Source organism: Pristiophorus japonicus, chromosome 4 (assembly GCF_044704955.1).
Source record: "Pristiophorus japonicus isolate sPriJap1 chromosome 4, sPriJap1.hap1, whole genome shotgun sequence".
NCBI lineage: Eukaryota > Metazoa > Chordata > Chondrichthyes > Pristiophoridae > Pristiophorus > Pristiophorus japonicus.
The window spans coordinates 104,507,394-104,531,537 of NC_091980.1; the positions used below are offsets into that span (position 1 = coordinate 104,507,394).

At 40.0% G+C, this 24,144-nt stretch overlaps 1 protein-coding gene and 1 long non-coding RNA gene across 2 annotated transcripts in view; one reads left to right on the forward strand and one right to left on the reverse strand.

Annotated features, from left to right (window-relative positions):
- Positions 1–2,648: 2,648 nt before the first annotated feature.
- Positions 2,649–12,678, forward strand: LOC139263023 (uncharacterized). Its single transcript, XR_011593027.1, has 3 exons — positions 2,649–3,017; positions 8,244–8,678; positions 12,447–12,678. It is a non-coding gene; the product is annotated as an uncharacterized lncRNA (long non-coding RNA).
- A 3,128-nt stretch (positions 12,679–15,806) lies between these two features.
- Positions 15,807–24,144, reverse strand: part of rnf44 (ring finger protein 44) — a 168,349-nt gene continuing 160,011 nt past the window's right edge. The window contains exons 10-12 of the mRNA XM_070878477.1: positions 23,402–23,523; positions 20,885–20,984; positions 15,807–17,186 (exon numbers count right to left, since the gene is read on the reverse strand). Of these exons, the coding sequence (XP_070734578.1) occupies positions 17,124–17,186; positions 20,885–20,984; positions 23,402–23,523 (285 nt within the window). The 3' untranslated portion in view covers positions 15,807–17,123. The remainder of the gene's footprint in view (positions 17,187–20,884; positions 20,985–23,401; positions 23,524–24,144) is intronic.

The following is a 24,144-nucleotide window of genomic DNA, read 5'->3' on the forward strand; positions in this document are numbered from 1 at the left end:
CTCATTTGTTCTCTGAGCTTCCTATCACAGTGTTTAGTTTTGTTTTACTCATTCTCCACTATTGTAGTGACACGAACAGTAATTTGTTACTTTAAATGATTTTTTTTGCTAGTTTTGATGCACCTATTTATAAAGTGCTGTAAATCTTTATTTCTTTATTATTGAAAAAAAGTACCTATCCTGTGAGAATATGACCAACAAAATTAACATTTCAGTGGAGAATGGCCCCCTTTTAAACTGTGCCTGATGGCTTCATGATCAGTTTGTCGCAAGGCATCAAGTATATGTACTGTTTCTTCGCTACTGTTCGGTCAGGAATATTGTTTAGGATTATTGCACTTCTTTCACTAAATGGCATCTTAACCATTTGCATGTTGTCCATTGTCTTGCTGTTCTACCAAGATGCATTATGACTTGTGTCTCAATCTTGAATAGATTTTGGGTGGCAGTTAATAATGAAATTATTCTACCACTGAAGCAGCTGTTGGCCTTAATATTATTCTACTAGTTCATTTAATTATAATGAAGTGATAACATGGGTATTGTTTTCCTTTTTTGTTTTGTCTGTACTCCAGGTAGGCGCTTGTGGCTTTTTTTTTGAAAACACCTATAACTTAAAGTTTTTTAAACAAAAACTTGTGGATATAGTTTTAATCATTCTGGAGTGAGTATATACACTACTCCAAGATTAGAGGCCTGAGTTTTCTTTTAGCGTGCATTATGAATGTAAATGTTTTCAATTTAAGTTGGGTTACAATTACTAAATTGATAGTGTTCAGATTTGGGATATTCATTTAAGCTTTTGTTTACAGCGTAGTTGACCTTGCATATAAAATGGATTTTTAAATATACCTATAATGCCAATCAGTACTATTTTGGTTTCTCATGACTGACATCCAAGGTAGTCAACACTTCCAGTTGCTATAATCATTTGAGTTGAATGTAGATGAAAGCAGTGGTGTTACAGAATGGCAGCCAGTATTGGTTTTGTTAAACTCCTCCAATGCTATGAACTTGTAATTAAGCTTATAGTTTTTCCTTTTTTTATTTTTAGAAACCTGACTGACATCAGTGACCATGGTTTCTTTAGTCTCTGTCTTGTGCTTGCTATTATCAATTATTGAATTATTCACATAATTGCCATTACATTCCATAGGTATGGAGCAGACTGTTAGGTTTTCATGTCAGGCTATAATCGGTGCAAAACAATGTAAAAATCTTTGCATTCTAAATGAATTGCTATGCATATGACTGCAAATTGCAGCTGCCAAGAGAAGCAATCTCACTTAATGTTTGTGTATAATACCTATTTATTGAGTAGCCTGTTCAGATTAGGAATTTAGATGTCTGAAGTGCAAATTTGTACTTCACGGAGTAAGGTTTTTCCTGTCTTGGATATTTGCTCCCAAAATATTGCAGCTTCAACATAACTTTTGTTGACCTGCTTGAATAAATCATGCCCTTCCAAGTGCATTTGAGGATGTTCACTCAAGTCAATGCAGTTAGTGTAAAGTTCTAAATTTCAGAATTGTGCAAACTACAAAGAAACAAGTATTGACTGGACGATCAAATCTTGGGGATACTTCTACGAGAGACATATCCCCAACAGTCTAATAATGCCCAAATAGCAATTTTCTCAGACATTTTAACTGCCAGATTGGTAGCCTACTGCTGTAATTCTTGTTCTTTTTGAGCACATGCATGAAAAGTATATTCCTGATAGTACTTGTAATAGGCTTACTTGTGAAAAATCCAGGCAAAGGGCCACCATTTTGTTGTTTCTGTTTTCTGTTTAATGTTTCTCAGACATTCAGTTTTTAAAAATGCCAAATTCAATTACTCAAATATTGAAAGTGAAAATGCTTTTTGTAAAGCCGTTTTGAAAAATTAATTTTTTTAATGACCATGCTAAGTTTCCTTGCTACGTTACCAGAGGATAATCTTTTTGTATTTCATGGATTTTCTTTGTAAATGTTTAGATCAACTTGTTTGTCACTTTTTTTTTACATTTCTGGAGCAGAACAAATTTTTGAACCACTTGTTCCTGTTCAGACTGAATAGATTTATGACATGCACCAAGAGTTAAGAGAACTCTAAATACCTGTACAAACCTTGAGCCAAAATCTGCTACCCTGTCCATCTTAAAAATTACCATCTTCAAAGCAGCCCCCTCCCCCCTCTGAGACTGTTCAAAAGATTAACAAGAATAGGGCATTGAGTGATACTGCATCTGAAATTGAATTCTGAATATAATTTTCCATGTTCAAAATCTGAAATTGAAGTTGCTATGTATGATGTAAATTCAGATACTCATCCCATGTCTTGTAACTTATTGAAGTTGAATGGAATACAAAATATTAATTACTTGAATGTGTGAGTAATTTGTAATTAAGATTTTTTTGTTTTAACTTTATAAATTGGTCAAATAGGTTTGTGTCACCCAAAATGTCGAAAGTATTACTGAATTTTATTTGTCCACTGCTTTTATCCTTGTTCTTAGATTTTCATTCACTGCAGCATAAAAAACAAAACCTTGTTTTCTATAAAGTTGTATGTTTCAACAGAAGAAGCCACTTGCACAAAACCAGCCTCTAGTATCCACTTTATCGTGTCATTCTTGTACAGAAATGGTAGAATACACACTTGCCTTGGCTCCGTGCTGGTGCTTTTGGTCTGAAGGTTGTGGGTTCGTCACGACAGAGACTTGAGCACATAGTCTAGGCTGACACTTCAGTACAGTGCTGAGGGAGTGCTGCACTGTCGGAGGTGCTGTCTTGTGGATGAGACATTAAATCGCATCCAGATTGCCCCCTCGGGTGGATGTAAAAAAAATCCCATGGTACTATTTGAAGAGCAGTGGAGTTCTCCTTGTATCCTGTCGAATATTTATCCCTCAACCAATATCATTTTCAAATCTCTGGCTGCAGGTGTGGTACTGGACGACTGCTAACATTGTACCGTTGTTTAAAAAGGGAGAGATTAATCAAGGACAAACCGAATGGATTTGTTAAGAGAAGGTAGTGTATGACTAACTTGATTGAATTTTTGGAGGTGGTAAAAAGGAGGGTTGATAAGGGTAGTGCGATTGACGTGTATATGGATTTTAGCAAGGCTTTTGGTAAGGTTCCACGTGGCAGACGGGTCACGAAAGTAAAAGCCCATGGGATCCAAGGGAAAGTGGCAAGTTGGATCCAAAATTGGCTCGGGCAGGAGGCAAAGGTAGGTGTTGTTGTGACTGGAAGGCTGTTTCCAGTGGGGTTCTGCAGGGCTCGGTACTAGGTTCCTTTTTGTCATATATATCAATGATTTAGACTTGAATGTCGGGGCTATGATTAAGAAGTTTGATGATACAAAAATTGGAGGTGTGGTTGATAGTGAAGAAAGTTGTAGACTGCAGGAAGATATCAATGGTTTTTGTCAGGTGGGCAGAACAGTGGCAAATTGAATTCAATACGGAGAAGTGTGAGGTAATGCATTTGGGGAAGGCTAACAAGGCAAGGGAATACACAATAAATGGTAGGTCATTGAGAAGTGTAGAGGATCCGAGGGATCTTGGAGTGCATGTCCACAGATCCCTGAAGGTAACAGGGCAGGTAGATAAGGTGGTTAAGAAGGCATACAGCATTCTTACCTTTATTAGCTGAGGCATAAATTCAAAGAGCAAGGAGGTTATGCTTGAACTGTATAAAACACTAGTCAGTCCACAGCTAGAGTACTGTGTGCAGTTCTGGTCACCACATTACAGGAAAGATGTGATTGCACTAGAGATGGTGCAGAGGAGATTTCTGAGAATGTTGCCTGGATGAGAATTTTAGCCATAGGAAAGATTGGATGGGCTGGAGGTTTTTTTTCAGAGGAGGCTGAGGGGAGACCTTATTGAGTTGTATAAAATTATGAGGGGCCTAGATAGAGTGGATAGGAAAGACCTATTTCCTTTAGCAGAGGGGTCAGCAACCAGGGGGCATAGATTTAAAGTAATTGATGGAAGGTTTAGACATTTGAGGGTAAATGTTTTCACCCAGAGGTGGTGGGGGCCTGGAACTCGCTGCCTGAAAGGATGATAGAGGCAGAAACCTTCATATATTTAAAAAGTACTTGGATATGCACTTAAAGTGCTATAACCTACAAGGCTACGGACCTAGAGCTGGAAAATGGGATTAGACTGGATGGCTCTTTGTCGGCCAGCACAGACACGATGGGTCGAATGGCGGCCTCCTGTGCTGTAAATTTCTATGATTCTAAAATATATTATCTAGTCATGATCTAATTTCTGTGTGGGATCTAGCTGTACGAAAATACGCTGCCATGTTTCCCTACATTGCAACAGTGATTACACTTCAAAAGTATTTAATTGACTGTAAAGCGCTTTGGGACTTTGTGAAAGGCGTTATATAAATGCAAGTTAAGTCTGTCTGCCCAGCCTAAGAGTTCACATTCAAGTTCAATAGCGCTGTGGATGAATGCATACCTCAATGGAACACATCCAGAAGCTAGTTTTCTAGCTTCAGGACTAGATGAAAATTAAGTTACAATGTAGTAAGTCACCATGTAATGCACATCTGCTTTGCTTTTAGTGCAGTTTAGTTTGTTGAATTAGCTGGTTGCAGCTGGGGTGGTAGAGATACTACAACTATAGTAAGGCCCTTAGGAAAGCTCATTCCTCTGCTGCCACAAAAGAGGCACCTGATTATTCTGTACTGACAACTGGGTCGTCGGTGTGTCATGCCCAGTAGTATGGTGGTATAGCATTGGGGGTGGAAGAAGTATTACATTGTCCAATTCATTCCAAAGCAGAATCCTGTTTTCCTTAAATAGTAATTTGGTTTTCGGTACAACTTCTACAAGCCCAGATTATTAATAAGGCTGAACAAAGGTTTTGTGGCACAAGTACATGTTTAATTAAAAAAGTAATTGTATTTCAGAACAATAAAATTGAATCCTTAATGTGGATATTCTTTTAAAACTTAGGAGAAAATAATTGATGAATTACAGGCATTTCCCAAACCTGAGATGTTAAACAACTTGACTTGGGTGGAGTGATGAGCGAGGTTTACTGGTCACAATCTTACCAATAGAATAGAGAGACCAGCTGGCTAGAGGAAGGCCATTGATTCATTTGATTGTAGACGATGTAATGGACAGTATACCAGGCATTTTCTCATCTGCATTTTAAACATCACTGCTTTGGTGTTGATTTTAAAAACAATGTTTTATACCTTGATAAGAGTTGATGGGTATTGTTTAGAGAGGCAGTAAAAGCACAGCAGGATTTAAAAACTACAAGCGAGTCCGTATCTTGTTATATTTCTATTAAAGTGAAAGTATTGATCACGGTTTGCGATATTTATTTAGAATTGATGGAGAATGAACATCGTAAGCAAAATATGTACAAAGGCTTTTGTAATGCTGAATGCCACAGCCCTGAATAATCTTGCTTGTAGAGGTTTAGGCAAATTATGTGTAGCTTCTCGGCTGCTGATTCATTTGTGCAATAGAAAAGTTCTGTTCCAACTAACTGAAATGAATACACAGCTGTACATTCAACTGAACTTAAACCACTCTAGTACTAAAAGCTTTGGGAATTTTTTAAATTGTGGAGTACTGCATGATTTCTGTATTGTAGCAAAAATTCATTCCTTGAATCTGATGAGGCAAAAATCAACATCAACAGGTTTGTGAAACCTTCAAGTTTGGCTGCCATTACTTCCCCCACACAGTTTGTTATACTCCTTTGCTTTACTGCAATAAATGAGATATTTATGAGGTCTCCATCAAAATTTGAGTTATTTGAATGACTGACACCTTGATAGCTGAGAGTTTATCCTGTTAGTAGCTGAGCTATACAACCCAGGCAGGTCTTATGTTTAATCCTCTGATTTTTAAGTCCGCATAATGCTGCGTTTCACCTCAAAACAAAAATTATCTGAGGTTTCTACTGTGATTTTCTTTTTTGTTTGGTTTGGTGGCTATGCCTTTTTAAGGAGTTTTGTTTTAAATTAGCTTTCAAGTTTCATTCTGTTGCTGACAAGACTTGAGGAAAAAAAGCAAAACATATTTCAAATATATACACTGATTGTTCAGTTATGCTTGACAGCCAGTTATTTTGAATCTGAATGTCAGTTATTAAAAACCAACAAGCTTTGGCAACTGGTAAAAGGGTATTGGTGTAGTTGAGACTGTCCATAAAAAAAATTAGTAGAGAAGCATTAAGATTATTACCTATCTTAAGTTAGTGCGAATGTATAGCTAATATTTGTTATCCTGTCCGCAGCTAGATTAAAGAATTCCTCCTGTAAGTTTGTGCGCTCAATTAGTGTATTTATCTTTTGTAAAATAAATTTATTTAAAATTAGAATCAGGTCTGAAGTTGTGATATTTATCAAACTGGATGCAGTTGATGATCAATGGAATGGCGGTTTGGTTTCCTTTTGTGGGTATGTTACTGCAGGCTTGCTGAAATATCAAAGCAATTGAAGACACTGGGTGATGGGACCCACCTATGAGTGATTTAAAATTAAGAAGCTAAAAATCTAAAGCAAGAAGGATCGAAAAGACTCTAATAGAATGATACAGCACAGGAGGTCATTTGTCACATCATGCCTGTGCCGGCACTTGGAAAGAGCTATCCAATTAGTCCCACTCACTTGCTATTTCTTCCCCCCCCACTGCCAAAATCAAGTATTTATCCAATTCCTTCCCTTATGAAAGTTATATTGAATCTGCTTCCACCACCTTTCAGGCAGTGCATTCCAAATCACAACATCTCGCTGTGTTTTAAAAAAAAAAAAAGTTTCCTCGTGTCGCCTCTGGTTCTTTTGTCAATTACCTTAAATCAGTGTCCTCTGTCCTCTGTTTCTGACCCTGCTGCCACTGGAAACAATTTATTCTTATTTGCTCTATCAAAAGCCCTTCATAATTTTGAACACCACTATCAAATCTCCCCTTGACCTCTCTGGGAACAATCCCAGTTTCTCTAATTTCTCCATGTAATTGAAGTCCTTCGTCCGTGGGACCATTTTATTAAATCTCCTTTGCACCCTCAAGACCTTGACATCTTACCAAAGTGTGGTGCCCAGAATTGACCCACAATACTCTAGCTGGGACTTGACCAGTGTTTCATAAAGATTTAGGATAACCTTTTGTACTCCTATTTATAAAGCCGTGCCTTTTTAACTTGTCCTGCCATCTTCAAAGAGTTGTGTATATACACCCCCAGGTCTCTCTTTCTGCACCTGTTTTAAAATTTTATCATTTAGTTTATATTGCCTCCTTATTCTTCCTACCAAAATTAATTACTTCACACTTCTGCATTAAATTTAATTTGTGTCTGCCCATTTCACCACTCTGTGTCCTCCTCACAGTTTACTATATATTTATATATACACTCTCTGCTTTCTGTGCCTTAGCCAATTTCATATCCATGCTTTCACTGCCCCTTTAATCCCATGGACGTTAAATTTGGTAACCTCTGATTGTTATCCAGCAGCCATCTGAAACCTTGATTATATTCCAGCCTCTAACTCGCTCTCGGGTATCTGTTATTCTGTACATAAGGCATCTAAGCATCTCGATTAGATGTTACCTTTAACTCACATTCAAGTATGCTATTTTATATATTAAACCACCCAGACCCCTTGATTCTGTCTAACTTATTCCTGAGTGTCTGTTTTACATATAAACCATTTGTACTGAATTAGATTCCAGTCTAACTCGGTCCCAGGTATCTATCTTTTTTCCCTCCTCCTGTGTCTCTGCCTGTATCTCTCGTATTGCACTCTACCTATACACTTCTCTATCTCATACGCTCTCTCAAATCTCTGTCTCTAGCTTATCTCTAAGATATGTCTGTCTGCCTGTCTCTTTTTGTCCAGAGAAATGAGATTATCTGTTAAATAGTGCCAAAGATACAGCAAAGCATGATGGCAAATGTTTTGAGCGAAAAAAAAAATCCTTGGGTCATAATGTTTTTGTCTGATCAAAACAAGATGTGTGTTTGAAGCAGCTATTTTTTGTGGTCAATCTTGAGATGGATTTTTCAGTGTTTCACAACTTCCTACTTGGATATTAGTTCTACTTGTTAAGTATCAGACATATCCAGCCTCTGGGAGTTACAATCCATCAGAGTGACACACAATCATGCTATTGTAGTGCATTCTTGGAATTGTAGTTCATCAGTGTGACATTGGTCGAATGATACTGGTGCATTATTAGTGTCAATTATTTGGTTTGGTCTCTTCATTCAGGTATGGCGCAAGCTGACATCACAACACGAGTCCCTGGCTCCAGGGGATATAAATACAGAACATTCTGAAAATATGCAACAAGTCAGGTACAGCATCTGTGGAGAAGTGACAATTTATCATTTCAGACATTGCCTTCGATCAGAACCAGCCATTACACCCAAGCTGGCAGAGGAAGAAAGAGACACAAAATGTCTGCTTTTTAATAACATGATCTTGGATCCAGGCCGCTTCTCATCTGCATATGCACCTCCACAGATACACTGGATATGTTGAGTCAATGGAGTAGAAACTCTTGATGTAAGGATTCCCCACACTGGCTACACCCTTCCAATGATGCCTGCATTGCAAAGGGCAGACAGGTTCGACCCCTTACAAGACAAGTCAGAAACCTGAAAATAACAGATCCAACACAACCAGCTATTTGCTATTTTCCAGGTGGGTGAGCTGGAGTCTTTATGGGAGATTGGCAGAATCCCTTTGGTCCCAATTATCTTTGTGCAGGGTGGGCTTTTGGGGAAGCAAGATGGTTACTCAAAAGGACTTGGAGTAATCATCGGTTGTGGCATTTGCAAATTTTGAAAAAATAAAATGACTAATTTTGATTTGAGTTACTGGTTCCTGCTGGGTAGTTTTTATTATCTGTGTATGTACGAGTGAATAAACATGGTTAACTTAATAGATCATGAAAATCATGATGAATTTTTAATGTGTTAGGCACATTTAAGGGATGACTGCTTAAAGCACAATTTTTACTGCATAAATATGTTACATCACTTGCAATTTAATTTTATAATTTAATTTGCCTAGTTTCTAAATTGATTTTGAAATTAAGAGTTAGAGATTAAAACATGGAACTATAATTTGTATCCATGGAGTCAGCACTATGTGGAGATTCTTACCAGTCAGTATTTAAATATGGAAGATGAAATGGAAAATGTGAACCTCTATCATAAAATTAAAAGCCTAAATTAATTGTGGTTGAGTCAAATTTTTGTTTCATTGATTCATTTTAGAAAAGTAAAGGAAGGATACACTAAGCTGTTAAGATTGATTTTTTTAGTTACTTAATGTTTTGTTTGATGCAGAGAATAGAATTTTAGTTTATCCCAAGCCCAATGGATACCGCTTAAATTAACTGCAGTCAATAACTAAAAAAGATGCTGAAATAGTAAGACCCCAACACTGCATGAGGTAGAAAAAGTCATAAGACAGCTTTAAACACAAGGCTACAGGTGCGGATGGAATCCCTGCTGAGGCATTGAAGTATGGCGGAGAGGTACTGCTGGCACGAATACACCACCTCTCTCTCTAAAAATGAGTCCTTAGGTGGCTGAACAGTCCCTGTCGCAAGTGGGACAGATATTCGTTGAGGGAAGGGGTGGATGGGACTGGTTTGCCGTACGCTCTTTCCGCTACCTGAACTTGGCTTCTGCATGCTCTCGGCGATGAGACTCGAGGTGCTCAGCGTGCTCGCGGATGCACTTCCTCCACTTAGGGCGATCTTGGACCAGGGACTCCCAGGTGTCAGTGGGAATGTTGCACTTTATCAGGGAGGCTTTGAGAGTGCCCTTGTAACGTTTCCTCTGTCTACTTTGGCTCGTTTGCCATGAAGGAGCTTTAACATGGTTAGCAATGAGCATTTTGGCTATGATGTATGATACTATTTGGCCACCACCAGAAATCCTATGAACTTCTGATGTGTGACTATCATTTGTAAAGTAATTATCTGAATAATTGTCAATTTTTGACTTACTTTCCAGAAAGGTAGGAAATATGAAATAAAACACTTTGCATAAGAAATGCTATATTTTAACAATATATTACCTTATTTGGTAAAACCACAACTGCAACCACAAGCAAAAGGCAGATGAATTTTAAGGAACCCTGCAAATATAGTTGCCCGAGAGCCACATGGAGTTTAAACTCTAGTACCTGGTCCTCAGAACCCAAGCAACGTAGTCCTATTTGCGTGCTTATTTCTCCTCTATCTCTGATTTGTCTCACTGCTTACCTGACATCCAGTACTGGATGAGCAGAAATTTCCTCCAACTAAATATTTGGAAGATCAAAGCCATCGTCTTGGGTCCTTGCCCTAAACTCTGTTCCCTAGCCACAGACATTATCCTTCTTCCTGGCCACTGTCTGAGGTGTAACAAGACTATTCACAACCTTGGTGTCGTATATGACCCTGAGATGAGCTTCCAACTACATATCTGCTCCTTGACCAAGACTCCCTACTGCCACCTCTAACATCGCCTATCTCCACCCCTGCTTTAGCTCATTTGCTGCTGAAACCCTCATCCATGCTTTTGTTACTTTTTGAACATTCCAACACATTCCTAACCAACCTCCATAAAGTTGAGCTAACCCAACACTCTGCTGCTCATATCCTAACTTGCACCGTCACCCCTAAGCTTGCTGACTTGTATTAGCTCCCAGTAGAGCTGGAGCGCCAGGCCCTGGAACATTGTGAGCTGCCCCGACATCTGTGAGAACACCACTGCAGGTTGGGGCTATAAATAGGGCTGGAGCGCCGGGCCCTGGAACATCATGGCAGAGGTGAGGTGAATGAGGGTACGGGGCCCAGCAGAGCCGAGGGCCCAGAGGCAGCACGGACCTGCCCATACTGCGATGTGTGCGTGCACTAGGTCCATGCAGCAGAGCAGGTTTCCAGTCGTCCTGGTTAATCCTTGCACTGGATAAAGGCCTAGCTCTGTCAAGCCCGTGTGGTGGCTGATGTGCAACAGTCATCACACGTTTTAAAAAAAAAAAATCCACGCACAGGCATCTTCCACCCCCTCAACTGGAACTTCGGGTCCTTCATTGAAACATCTGTGAACTCTCGTGGAAGCATGTCATCCTCGTTCGAGAGACCGCCTATGATGATGACGATGATCACATTAGCTCCCAGTCCGGCACCACCTCTATTTTAAAATTCTTATCCTAGTTTTCAAATCCCACCATGGCCTTTGCCCTCCCTATCTCTATAATATCTTCCAGTACTATAGCCCTCTGAGATCACTCTGCTCTTCAGGTCGCTTGTGCATCCCTGATTTTAATCCTTCCACCATTGGTGGCTGTGCATTCAACTGCCTGGGCCCCAAGCCTCGAATTTCCTCCCTAAACCCCTCTGCTTTTATCTCTGTTAAGACGCTCCTTAAAAACTACCTCTTTGACCTAGCTTTTAGCCACCTGTTCTAATATCTCATGGCTCGGTGTCAAGTTTTGTTTTCTAACACTCCTAACGTCTTAAAATGTCCCATGGTCCTATACAAATACAAGTTATTATTCACTGACTTGTCCTTTTTGAGAGCCTGGAGGTTTGAAGAGAGGTGTTCTCTCACTTGTTTCATTGCTGGATGACTCCCAAGCCCAAACACTGCGATCTGTTAGAAACTTGGGATTATTTGAAAATCACTGGGATTACGGCTATAAACTTTATATGTGCCCCAATCCTCCATAGTATGTATCTATACAGATAAAAGCTTGGACACTCCTGAAAGAAAAGGTTTAATGTTTTGCAACAGTGCTGTCCAGTACCCATTTGTCTATGAAGTTGAACAGTTTTTTTTTCTACTTGACCCTCCTCGACGACCAGATGTAATATACAATGACTCTGGTATCAGAGGTTTGCACTGTAAAATGGGTGGTCTGGATGATATTTTATCCTGGTCAATAAAGTGCTTTTAAAGTTATGGAAGCAGGTCTATCTTTTTAATGCTTGGATGACACTGGATTTCTCGTGGCATGTTGTCTAAAACAAGCTTCATGCCCATTAATTCTATCATCTGGTGAACAACCTGGTCCTCAGAAGGTATTTATGCCATCAAAGAGCACTTCCATGATGAACATTTCTGTGAGGCTCAGCTCAAACATCTCGTCCTTAGTTTCATGGTGGTACATGTTGCCTGATTGCATAGTATCTCCTATATAAGTCTTAGCTGTATCCCATGTAAGGGCTTGTAAGATTCACACTCGCCAGCTTTCTCAGTTTAAGCTATGTGGTGGACCTAATATATGGCAATGTCAGCCTTGAAGTGATGTCTAGCAATCTTGGTGTGTATCACTGAGCAGCCTCGACTGCAGAACTATTGTGCTTTTATGGCTGGGTTGTGGATTTTCGGTCTGGGTGATAGTGAAGGTAGATGCTTTTGTAATTGTATTCTGGATTTCGATTCTTCTGTTTTTACTTTGCCCAATCAGAGTCATCAGAGAGAAAACATCCTCATCCCTCTGAGCTGTGAAGAGTGGATTGATAAACAAGTTGGGAAGAGACCCTACACTTACACCAAGTTCCATGGTGGAGCTCTGGGACATCACCTTTGCTTGGTAGGACCAGAGGACAACATTGCAATTGGTGATTTGGTCTGGTCCCTTACATTGCCCCTGTATGTTTCTGCCTAGTTATAGATCTTTGTAACTTGCAAGAAGTGTCTAATGCTAACATCCAAATAAAACTACTGAAATCAAGACCCAATGCCAATTGTTGACTAAGCCTATTATTCAGATGTTGTATTGGAAGATCAGGTAGGAGTATCAGTCAATTATATCTCACAAAGAGCAGGGCATGAATCAGGGCACTTTCCCAACTATTGGTAGCAGGGAAAACACTTGAGCACATAATCTAGGCTGCAGGATTAGGTGTTACATTATCAGCTGTGCTGTCCTTCTGAGACTTTAGTTGAGACCCAGTAGGAAGTAAAAAATCCTGTGGCAATTTATTAATGAGCTGGGAGTTCTCCTGGTGTTCTGGTCAACATTTGCCCCCTCAACCAATATCAGCAACAAATGATTTGTTCATTTATCAATTTGCTGTTTGTGGGATCTTGCTTCATTTGTCTGCATAAGTGATTACACTTCAAAACTCACTGATTGTAAAGCATTTTGGGACAGAGAGAATACAAGCATCTATATAAATCAATTCTTTTCAGGGAAATATTAATGTTTACAGCATGAAATGCTCATCAATAGAGAGAAAAAAAGTATGAAAGGAAGTAAGCACAGTTTCAAAAGCAATAGGCCATGTCTTGTGAATCTTTGAGAAGGTGCTACAATATAATTTGGAGTTTCAAAGTATTTAGAAATCCCACTTGTGAACTTTGCCAAAGATAGAGGTCTATGGACTACATTACCATGGCAATTTATTAATCCGGTTATGAAAAGCAAATAATGAATGTTTCCAAGGAGAGGAGTGCTGGACTTCAAAACATGGAGAATTGCACTTAAAGTAAAGCTACATGGCCAGATTCCCACAACATTTGCTCTCACCTCAGAGTCTTGAGCACAAAAATCTAGGCCGACTGTGCAGTGCTGAGGGAGTGCTAGACTGTTGGAAGTGCCGTTAAACCAAGGCCCAGTCTGCTCTCAGGTGGATATAAAAGAGCCTTTGGTACTATTTCGAAGAAGGACAGGGGATTTTCTATCGGAGCAGGTTAAGTGTGTAACAAAATGTTTTGAATTCAATTGTGTGATCCTTCAATTCCACACCTGTACAAACAGTATCCTGGCCAACATTTATCACAATCAACATCACAAAAACAGATTATTTGGTCATAATCACATTGCTGTTTGTGGGAGCTTGCCATACACAAATTGGCTGCCTCATTTGTTACATTACAACAGTAATTACATTTCAAAAAGTACTTCATTGACTGTAAAGCATTTTGGGATGTCCTGAAAGGCGCTACATAACTGCAAGTCTCTCTTATCTGGCCAAATTTTAAAGGGTCCAAGGAACAGCAGGATAGAATTCAATGTGTAAAAAAAATGTAAATGAAATAGCTGCAGATAATAGAAAGGTCCTTGTGTTTCTTTACTTGTTCCGTTGCCATCTCCTTTTGACATTTATCTCTCCTGCCTTCTACCTGATCACAGACCTCCCCTTCCCCATGTCTCTCTACTTGCTTAAAACCCGTTGCATCTCTAACCTTTTCTAGTGCTAACAAAAGGTCCCATCAACCTGAAACGTTAACTCTGTTTCTCTCTCCACAGATGCTGCTGACATGCTGAGTGTTTCCAGCATTTTCTGTTTTTATTTCAGATTTTCAGCATTCACAGTACTTTGCTGTTGTATGGAAAGGTCCTAATTTGGGTCTCTGGTAAAAGTGGACAAGAAAAAAAAGATTTAGGTAGAACTCACTGAAAATGTCCCAGGCATGAGGCCATTTCCCAATTCAGCATTGATTGGATATCTCAATCAGATACGTCACAGGATGGTTGATAAGACAGATGGAAATTATTACACTGATACAGTAGGGATATGGCAAGGCATACTTGAAGCAAACTGGGGTCCTGACAGGGATACTAGGGCTCCATAAGATCAGATTTACCTTGTTTATTATTATTTCTGTTGCAGTATCCCAATTAATAAAATGTTTTCTGCAATTGTAACAGTTTTGCTTTAGGTTGCAACATAGTGGTTTGGAAGTTAGCACAGCAGGTCTCCCAGAATTGTCAATATTTGCAGGGGTTCCTCAGGAACATGTCAATATTTGCACAAGGTCACTTAAATGTTTGAAAACCACTGTTGCAAAGAAAGCTTTATTCTGATCAGTTGTAGCAGAGTTAGACAAGGAGAGTGCTTCATGCTGACACTGGGTGTTGTTTTGCAGCAATAACGCTCACTTTAATGAACACCTAAAATCCACAAAAAACTTGGAAAGAATGGTTATTTCAAGTTCCATGATTTTTCTCTTATGTAGGGAGTTTGGTGGGTGGGAAGTGGAAGAGATCCATGGATGTGGCTCAAAGTCTTGGAAAAAAACCAGATCATTAATTTCATTGATAAGCTAACCTTGCGTGTATGTGAAAGTTAATCATTAGTGCTTGTATTTAGTGCTCACATTAGCTCAGAGGGAACAAGGCCATTGTTGGTGAAGCACACAAGGAGTGTTATCATGTGAGTAAATTATTCTAACATTGCATGCATAAAACACAAAATGACCAGTTAGGCAGTCAAAAATATGCACAGAATTTCATAACCATTAAAAATAAACATTTGGGCCTTACAGGATATGGTGAAAGTTGACCACTTGGTTACAAAAAAATGCAATTAAGCCTGAATACAGTTAAGCCAAATCAATAAAGCAGTTAACTTAATAAGTGATGGATACTGCAGCTGCTTAAACACTACCTGCAGTGCAGCAACCACAAGAAGTTATTCATCAAAGCTCGAGTGAACCACAATCCAATGCACTGTCCTCTCCACCCATACCTGTTAAGTAGAAATGAATTCACGTATTGATTCTTATTCAGGCCGGGGAAGGGAAACATGTACACACACGACAATGTAGTAACGTGTCCGTGGTTCAGCACAAGTTAACATCCACACACTAACCTGTGTGGTGCTGGCAGTCACTCACTTTAATGAGCACATAAAATCCGCCAAAAAACTGTTGGAAACAATGGTCATTTCGAGTGCCATGATTTTTTTTCTTGTTATGTAGGGAGTTTGAGGGGGGACATCCATCTACCTCCCTTTAGGCTCAGTATCAGTAATACAATCTCTGAAGTTAGAAAATGAAATTCAGCCATGGAACATGGTTATGTTGGTATACATCATACATTTATTAGTGAACAACCCTCTCAAATCAGCCACAACAATAAAAAATGATTGCACTACCTGGTAAAGCATAACTAGCAACTTTCATAAAAAAAGTACAAATCTGTTAAAAATTTCGTCTCTGAAACAATTTGGTTTACAGATGTATAATACATTATAACTAGTTATGTTAAATGCTACAACAATATGATTCAAATGGGATGAAAACACAAAATGTTTAGCATCAGAACCATTTCCTATATATATATTAGCAAATTTCAAATACATACATGGCAAAATGAGGTAACTGTAACTGTGCAAGTACCAAAGCAAAAATCTTCCTAACACAGAACACAGGGCCCTGGCCCCTGGCCAATGGGTCTCCTACAGAGTCCGCCGTCCCTCAGGTCAGGACTAATTAAAACAGTAAACAATCCACTATCCCACCACATAAATCATTGGTAAACAATTGGTGGCATCTACAGAGCAATCAACAACCACAAATCCTAAATAATTTAGCTGCTTGGAATAATTTTTGCACCACAAAGGCTGTGAGCTTAGGTATGTGTGCAGTACAGTGCATGGCAGTAATAGCTGAGCACAGATTCCCACCCCCACCCACAGCTGGATAGAGCTAGTCATCACCAGTCCAAGCTGGCTGGACACGCATGCATATGTGCACATTAAATATTTTCCCTCCTCTAATCTTTCACTCAAACACACTCACGCACTGTTATTCATGCAAACAATACAGGAAATATTTTGGAAGTGGTTAGGATAGTGTGTGCAAAGGCACACAGGAGAACTAGACCAGTGTATGGTACAAATACAAGAAAACATGGATAGGTACATTCAGACATTACACAGATAACATACAGACACACGCACACGCACACACATCTCAAACATCCTGCTTCGCTCCATCAGTACAGTATGCTGGAGGGTTTATTGGGCAGAGTACCCCATCGTCTTCCACCTACTGTTTCTTTTCGAGCATATGATGAAATCACAACCCCTCGAATTTCGTGTCAATACTTGGAATGATCATACAAACTATAAAATGTTAATACACATCAAAATACACGCAGGTTAAAATCTTTGGAGTTTGGAACACAATGTTAGTACAACACAACTCCATAACTGTTTCTAAGCGAAGATACTAGGTGTTTGCTGAAGTCATCAAATCGCACGGTGCAAACAGAGGTAACAGGACTCCAGATAAGATCCTAGATTGCTGTTGTTCAAGGGGAAGGCTTAAGGTAACACGGATGAGTGGGTGAACAGTGTGCTCCCCCACGTCACCTAGGTAACGTCTTCAATATTGTGCTGTGGAAATGGCTTTACTCTAAATCTCGGTGAACTTCAGAAGCATCAGCTCGACAGATAGGACATGTACGATTGGTCTGGGGAAAGAAGAAACAAAAAATTACTATTGCTATTCCGAATGCTGCAACAATGATCTATATATTTATTAAAATCAATAGCACTATGCAAATATACCAATTTCTTCAAAATGAACATCACAGTGAAAGAAAAGCTCCATAAATTACAAGAGAGGTATGCTCCATTGATGTCTCTTCAGACGAATACACTGCCTGGCATTATGCTGTTCCGCACAAATATAGATATTATCTACAGTGAGGTGATGGACCCAAGTATCCTTAGTTTGTCTAAGGCATCTGGTCCTGATGAATTCATAACAGAGCATCAAAGGAGGTGGGAAATTGGTCACATCACAACAGATACTTTAAGGGAATCAATGAATATAGGAGTTGTATCAAAAGATTGAGCAGCAAAAAAACGTGGTGACAATTCATAAAAACAGAAAAATAATCCGGGGAACTATAGATGTACAAGCTTGACAGTAGTACTGGGTAAAAATAATAGAATGCATCATGAAAGAGAATGGTGAAGTCTCCATTGATAAGTAATCAATAGTTTTTACAAGTAGATCTGGCTTGATAAATCTACCAGAGTTTTTTCAGAATATAACCGAGTGAGCTGACGAGGATAAAATCTGTAACTTCAATCGGGTTGAACATACGAGGTGCACATGTGCCCATAGGGGATGCCCAAGTTCCGGGTTTAGGCATGCACTGAAACCTGGAACTTGTGATCTGCCAAGAATTCTCTTGATAGATCATATGAATCCCCGGGAAAGGGGCATTTTCTGGCAGAGTGTTTTGCCCAGCTTCTGTCCAGCGAATGCCCGTGAAATTCTTATGCCTACCAACGGAAGTTTTTTTTTAAAAACTGAAATTTTTTTTCAATCATTTTTACAGTAAAAGCCCTGAGCAAGTTTATTTTTTAGCCCTGTGAAAACATGTACATTTATTTTTCAAAACTTAAATTTGTGTTAAATATTTAATTAAATGCCATTTTAATTATTTTTAATTTATGTGACGTGTAGAGGTATTTTTTATATTCTTATTGATTCTTATGGGAGTTTCATACATACGGTCTCCCCATAAGCATGATTGGGGATTTCCCTTCTTTGATTGGTTGGGCCGGCCCACGTGATCCCAGGGTCACTTGCGAACCGCATGTGCCCGTGGTACATGGGCCTCTATGTAAGCCTACATGTAGAGGCCCAGGAGTGCAAGTATCTGAACCTCCTGGATCATCAAGCAAGCTTGTAGATGTATGTAGCACTCAAATCACTGACTCCACACAGTGAGTTGTAGTAACTGCTGTGACCTTCGTCCTTTATTGTGTAACTCCAGAGTGCCTCACAGGTGTGGTGGGCAGCCTTTTATACTCTGTCTTGCAGGTTCTATCGGGTCTCCCACCACAGCGCCCCTGTGGCGCACTATACATTTAATGTACCTGGACAATACATAACAGCACTCTTACTTCTGAATTAGTACTTCTGAACAAGAAGGTTGTGGGTTCAACTTCAGTGCAGTTGTGAGGCACTCTTAACTGTCATCAGCGGTGAAAAACAAAACAAAAACAAGATCCTGGGATCTATAGCTCAAAGAGACAAGCACAAGTCCCAGGAAGGGATAGTCAGCTTGTATGAAAAAGTAGGCTGCCTTCACCGTGAATATTTGTGTAGAGTTTAAGTACCGTACTGCAGGGGGACATTCTGGCTTTGGTAGGAGTCAAATAGGAACGAAGTTGATAAACTGGATTGAGCTTGAGTGCTACAAGGAATGGATATGGCTTCTAGGGATTTCTACATTGGAAAAAAATGGTTGTAGGTGATCTTATGAAGGCATTTAAAGAAAGAACTTGCACTTATAATACACCTTCCACATCCTTAGGATGTTCCATAACGCTTCACAGTCAATGAAATACTTCTGAAATGTGGTCGCTGTTATGCAGGTATGTGCAAATGAAGCAGCCAATTTGTGCACAGCAGGATCCCACAAACAAACGAGAGGTAATCTGCTTTCTGGTCTTCTCGCCCTTTTATTTGTATATAGTGCAAGGTGGGCCCAGGTTTGATCACTGGTCTGTGCTCATTTAGTAGAGCTCAGCAGCAGGGAAAAGTGGTGAGGGCATAAAAAAGAATTAGCCCCAAGCTCCCATTTCCCACGGTTATCGAATAGCCCCAACTGTGTGGAGTTAGGCAAGGGCAGCACAGATGCAACCCTCCCCCACGATTCCACACCCTGCTAACAAACTTTGACTAAGCTCACATTATGGAGCATGGCCACATGGACAGATGGGTCCTGTTTATGGCACCATGCCCCCAGCATGAATCAATACCTTCAGGAGAAAAGGGGAAAAGCAGTGAGAAAATACCTTTTTGTACAACTAAAAGTTGATGCCTAGTATTCGGGATAACAGAATATCAAAAGCAGCATCTTGATAATAATTGATAATTTAAAAAATGAGCTGGCACAATTAAAATAATCGTGCATTTTTAAGTTGCACAGCACTTAACCCTCAGTTTCAGCACAAGCACATTCCTCATGATAGCGAGGTGTTGAACTAACATACAGAAATAGGATATGAAAACATGTTTAGAAATCTAAAATAATTATTCACCATCACACATAAACAGTGCCTTCAGGGACTTAAGAATGCAGACGAATTTCACAGGAGAATTAACATGAACCATGTATCTCCCATGGGATCTTCCACATGGAACCCGCCAATGAATCTCCAGCACGGCAGTCATTTATTTTTACAAACAGGCCAGTACTCCCCCATCAAACAATGGGAAGGAGAGGGGGATTGTTCGTCCAGCAATTGTCATCATTCAATTAAACAGGATTATTGCGGTCAGTAATCATCTTGTCTCACTCTCTCACTTACTGAATATAGAACAGGTAGCTTGCAGAGAGTTACATGGTTGTGATTCAATTAAATGGTTCTGATGACATTATGAACCACAAGAGAATATCAGATTCCTGAAACTGAATTGCAGCTTTAAATGTACTGGCAGCTATTTGATATTCTCCAGAACATAAAACACGATAGGTGCTCCCCCTATGAGCCTATCGAGTAAATAGCTGCACTATACAGATTAGGAAGGTCCTGGGTTTGATCCCCACTCTGTGCCGAGGGGTAAAATTACCCGTGGTAGCTGCACCTGACTATTACCCAGAAGCCCCTGCTGGACATACAGCTGTGCAGATATTGGGTGAGGACATGTTTGAGTGAGTTGTGATTCCCATCCCCACCCCATTGGTCAATAGCTCACATGCATGGTCATGGCTCACATATGAATAATAACCATTTCGTGGAGATACTGAAGAGAGTGGACAGTGCCCATGGAACTGGACTCCAGCAGACCATTAACACCTCTAGAGGAAAATAAAAAACACATTTTTAATTTTACAAATAATATCCAATGACCATGTGGCAATGTCTGGTAGATTGGTGTGAATGAAATGACAATCTTGAGAAAATTAAAAAAAATAGATCATAAGTATAATGTTCTAAGTTTTTCTGCCAATGGATCAACAGTTGACATGACTAGCCTGTATATGTTCTGATGAGTACCCAACGGTATATTCTCTTTATTATTCATACAAATTTGTTTGTAGCTGACAGACATTAATCTCTAGTGGGGATAAATTCATTAACTCAAGGAATCATATATGAATCAGTCTTTGAACTCCAGAGCCATACAAAACAGATTTCTTACCTTCAGCCATTTATCAACACACTTTGCGTGGAACTCATGGTTACAGGGTAAGACTCTAAGTAGCTGCCTTGACTCAAAATCGCTAAAGCACACTACGCACCTAGACGGATAGAGAATGAATGTGCTGTTATAATGTACTTGAATGAATTGTAACCACAGTATCACATTGACTGCAAAAGCTTCTATAGATATGTGAAGAGAAAAAGATTAGTGAAGACAAACGTAGGTCCCTTGCAGTCGGATTCGGGTGAATTTATAATGGGGAACAAAGAAATGGCAGACCAATTGAACACGTACTTTGGTTCTGTCTTCACAAAGGATGTACTAGGGGACCGAGGGTCGAGTGAGAAGGAGGAACTGAAGGAGGAACTGAAGGATATCCTTATTAGGCGGGAAATTGTGCTAGGGAAATTGACGGGATTGAAGGCCAATAAATCCCCAGGGCCCGATAGTCTACATCCCAGAGTACTCAAGGAAGTGGCCCTAGAAATAGTGGATGCATTGGTGATCATTTTCCAACAGTCTATCGACTCTGCATCAGTTCCTATGGACTGGAGGGTTGCTAATGTAACACCACTTTTTAAAAAAGGAGGGAGAGAAAACGGGTAATTATAGACCGGTTAGCCTGACATCGGTGGTGGGGAAAATAATGGAATCAATCATTAAGGGTGAAATTGCAGCGCATTTGAAGAGCAGGGATAGGATTGGTCCAAGTCAGCATGGATTTATGAAAGGGAAATCATGCTTGACAAATCTTCTGGAAGTTTTTGAGGATGTAACTAGTAGAGTGGACAAGGGAGAACCAGTGGATGTGGTGTATTTGGACTTTCAAAAGGTTTTTGACAAGGTCCCACACAGGAAATTGGTGTGCAAAATCAAAGCACATGGTATTGGGGATAATGTACTGACGTGGATAGAGAACTGGTTGGCAGACAGGAAGCAGAGAGTCGGGATTAATGGGTCCTTTTCAGAATGGCAGGCAGTGACTAGTGGAGTGCCGTAGGACTCAGTGCTGGGACCCCAGCTCTTTACAATATATATTAATGATTTAGATAATGGAATTGAGTGTAATATCTCCAAGTTTGCAGATGACACTAAACTGGGTGGCGGTGTGAGGAGGACGCTAAGAGGCTGCAGGTTGACTTGGACAGGTTAAGCGAGTGGGAAAATACATGGCAGATGCAGTATAATGTGAATAAATGTGAGGTTATCCACTTTGGGGGCAAAAACACGAAGGCAGATTATTATCTGAATGGCAGCAGATTAGGAAAAGGGGAGGTGCAGCGAGACCTGGGTGTCATGGTTCATCAGTCATTGAAAGTTGGCAGTCGGTGAAGAAGGCAAATGGGCCCTACCTGGAATATTGTGTCCTAATCTGAGGAAGGACATTCTTGCTATTGAGGGAGTGCAGCGAAGGTTCACCAGACTGATTCCCGGGATGGCTGGACTGACTTATGAGGCGAGACTGGATCAACTGGGCCTTTATACACTGGAGTTTAGAAGGATGAGAGGGGATCTCATAGAAACGTATAAGATTCTGACTGGACTGGACAGGCTAGATGCGGGAAGAATGCTCCCGATGTTGGGGAAGTCCAGAACCAGGGGACATAGTCTTAGAATAAGGGGCAGGCCGTTTAGGACTGAGATGAGGAGAAACGTCTTCACTCAGAGAGTTGTTAACGTGTGGAATTCCCTGCCGCAGAGAGTTGTTGATGCCAGTTCATTGGATATATTCAAGAGGGAGTTAGATATGGCCCTTACGGCTAAAGGGATCAAGGGGTATGGAGAGAAAGCAGGAAAGGGGTACTGAGGTGAATGATCAGCCATGATCTTATTGAATGGTGGTGCAGGCTTGAAGGGCCGAATAGCCTACTCCTGCATCTATTTTCTATGTTTCTATATACAGAACTGTAATCAACAATGATTTTGCAAAACAACTCGCATTTAATTGTTTTACTTTTTTTGGTTGATGTTTGTACTCATAATTTGGGATATCTGTGCTAAGAAATGAAACATCCCAACCCTCTGCTCTTCCCCAATAATATGTATTTACCCCCATCACACAGCATCACTCTTCCTGCACCAGTGTGAATTTATTCATCCCCACACTAGCCATCCTAAAGGCTTCTCCAAGTGAAGCTGGTACTGCAGCAGCTGAAATTCTGCTCGGGTGGGTTGATAGTATGAACACCTGTGTGCTGGTACATTTATGAAGCGGAGATAGGGTTCGTCTCCCTGGGTTTCCATTTATAAACTGTGATTTTGTCATACGCTGGCAACACAGAGGTGGGATTGGGTTTCCTAGGTGCAAGTATAAATATGCTGCTAGCAGAATGAACTCAAACTCACCGTTCTACTTCCTCCCAGAATACCAATAAGCATTGTTCTGTGTGTTGTGTTTATTTTCAGGCAGCAAAGATCCTCCATCTTTATATGGACAGTATTTATTCATAACGTGTGGATGGGGAAAAAGAGACCAGAACAAAAAGACAAGCTAACAGTGTAAATGCTACTCACAAGGTTTGTTCTGACTGGTGATTTTCAGGGTTAAACCTATAGGACGGAAGCTGCTCTATGTCTGCTTTGGTGAGTCCCCGCGGCTTAGCTTCTCCCAGTCGCTCGGCCAAGTTAAGCAGTGCCTGTAAACATAAAAGGCCAATGATAGAGTATGAAGAATCAAAAGATTTCAGCGATATTTTATTCTGACAATACAAGTAAATACTAGCATAGTTTGTTCAATATCTCGGAGAGATCTGTAATCTTGATCGATCCAAAACATGAGGGGTGGAATTTCAGTTGGAATCCACATGGATTAAGTCTGAGGCGGAGACAGTAACTGAGATCTGCAATAAAAACAGAAAATGCTGGAAATCTCAGCGGGTCAGGCAGCATCTATGGAGAGAAACGTTTTGGGTCGATGACCCTTCGTCAGAGCTGGAGAACACTTCAACGAAGGGTCAGTGATCCGAAACGTTAACGGTTTCTCTCTCCACAGATGCTGCCTGACCCGCTGAGATTTCCAGCATTTTCTATTTTTATTCCAGATTCCAGCATCTGCAGTATTTTGCTTTTATACTGGTATAGTTTGTGCCTCTTCCCCCAGTTAAGCAAAAGCTGCTCTGGAAAATGTGAACTGAGCTTGTTTCTTGGTAACTGAATCAACTAAAGCTCCTAGTCTCAATGAACTTATCTCAAAAGTTTTATAAGGAAACGTTTGCAAGTGGGTGGATTGATTCAAGGAAACTTTTAATTCTATTTGA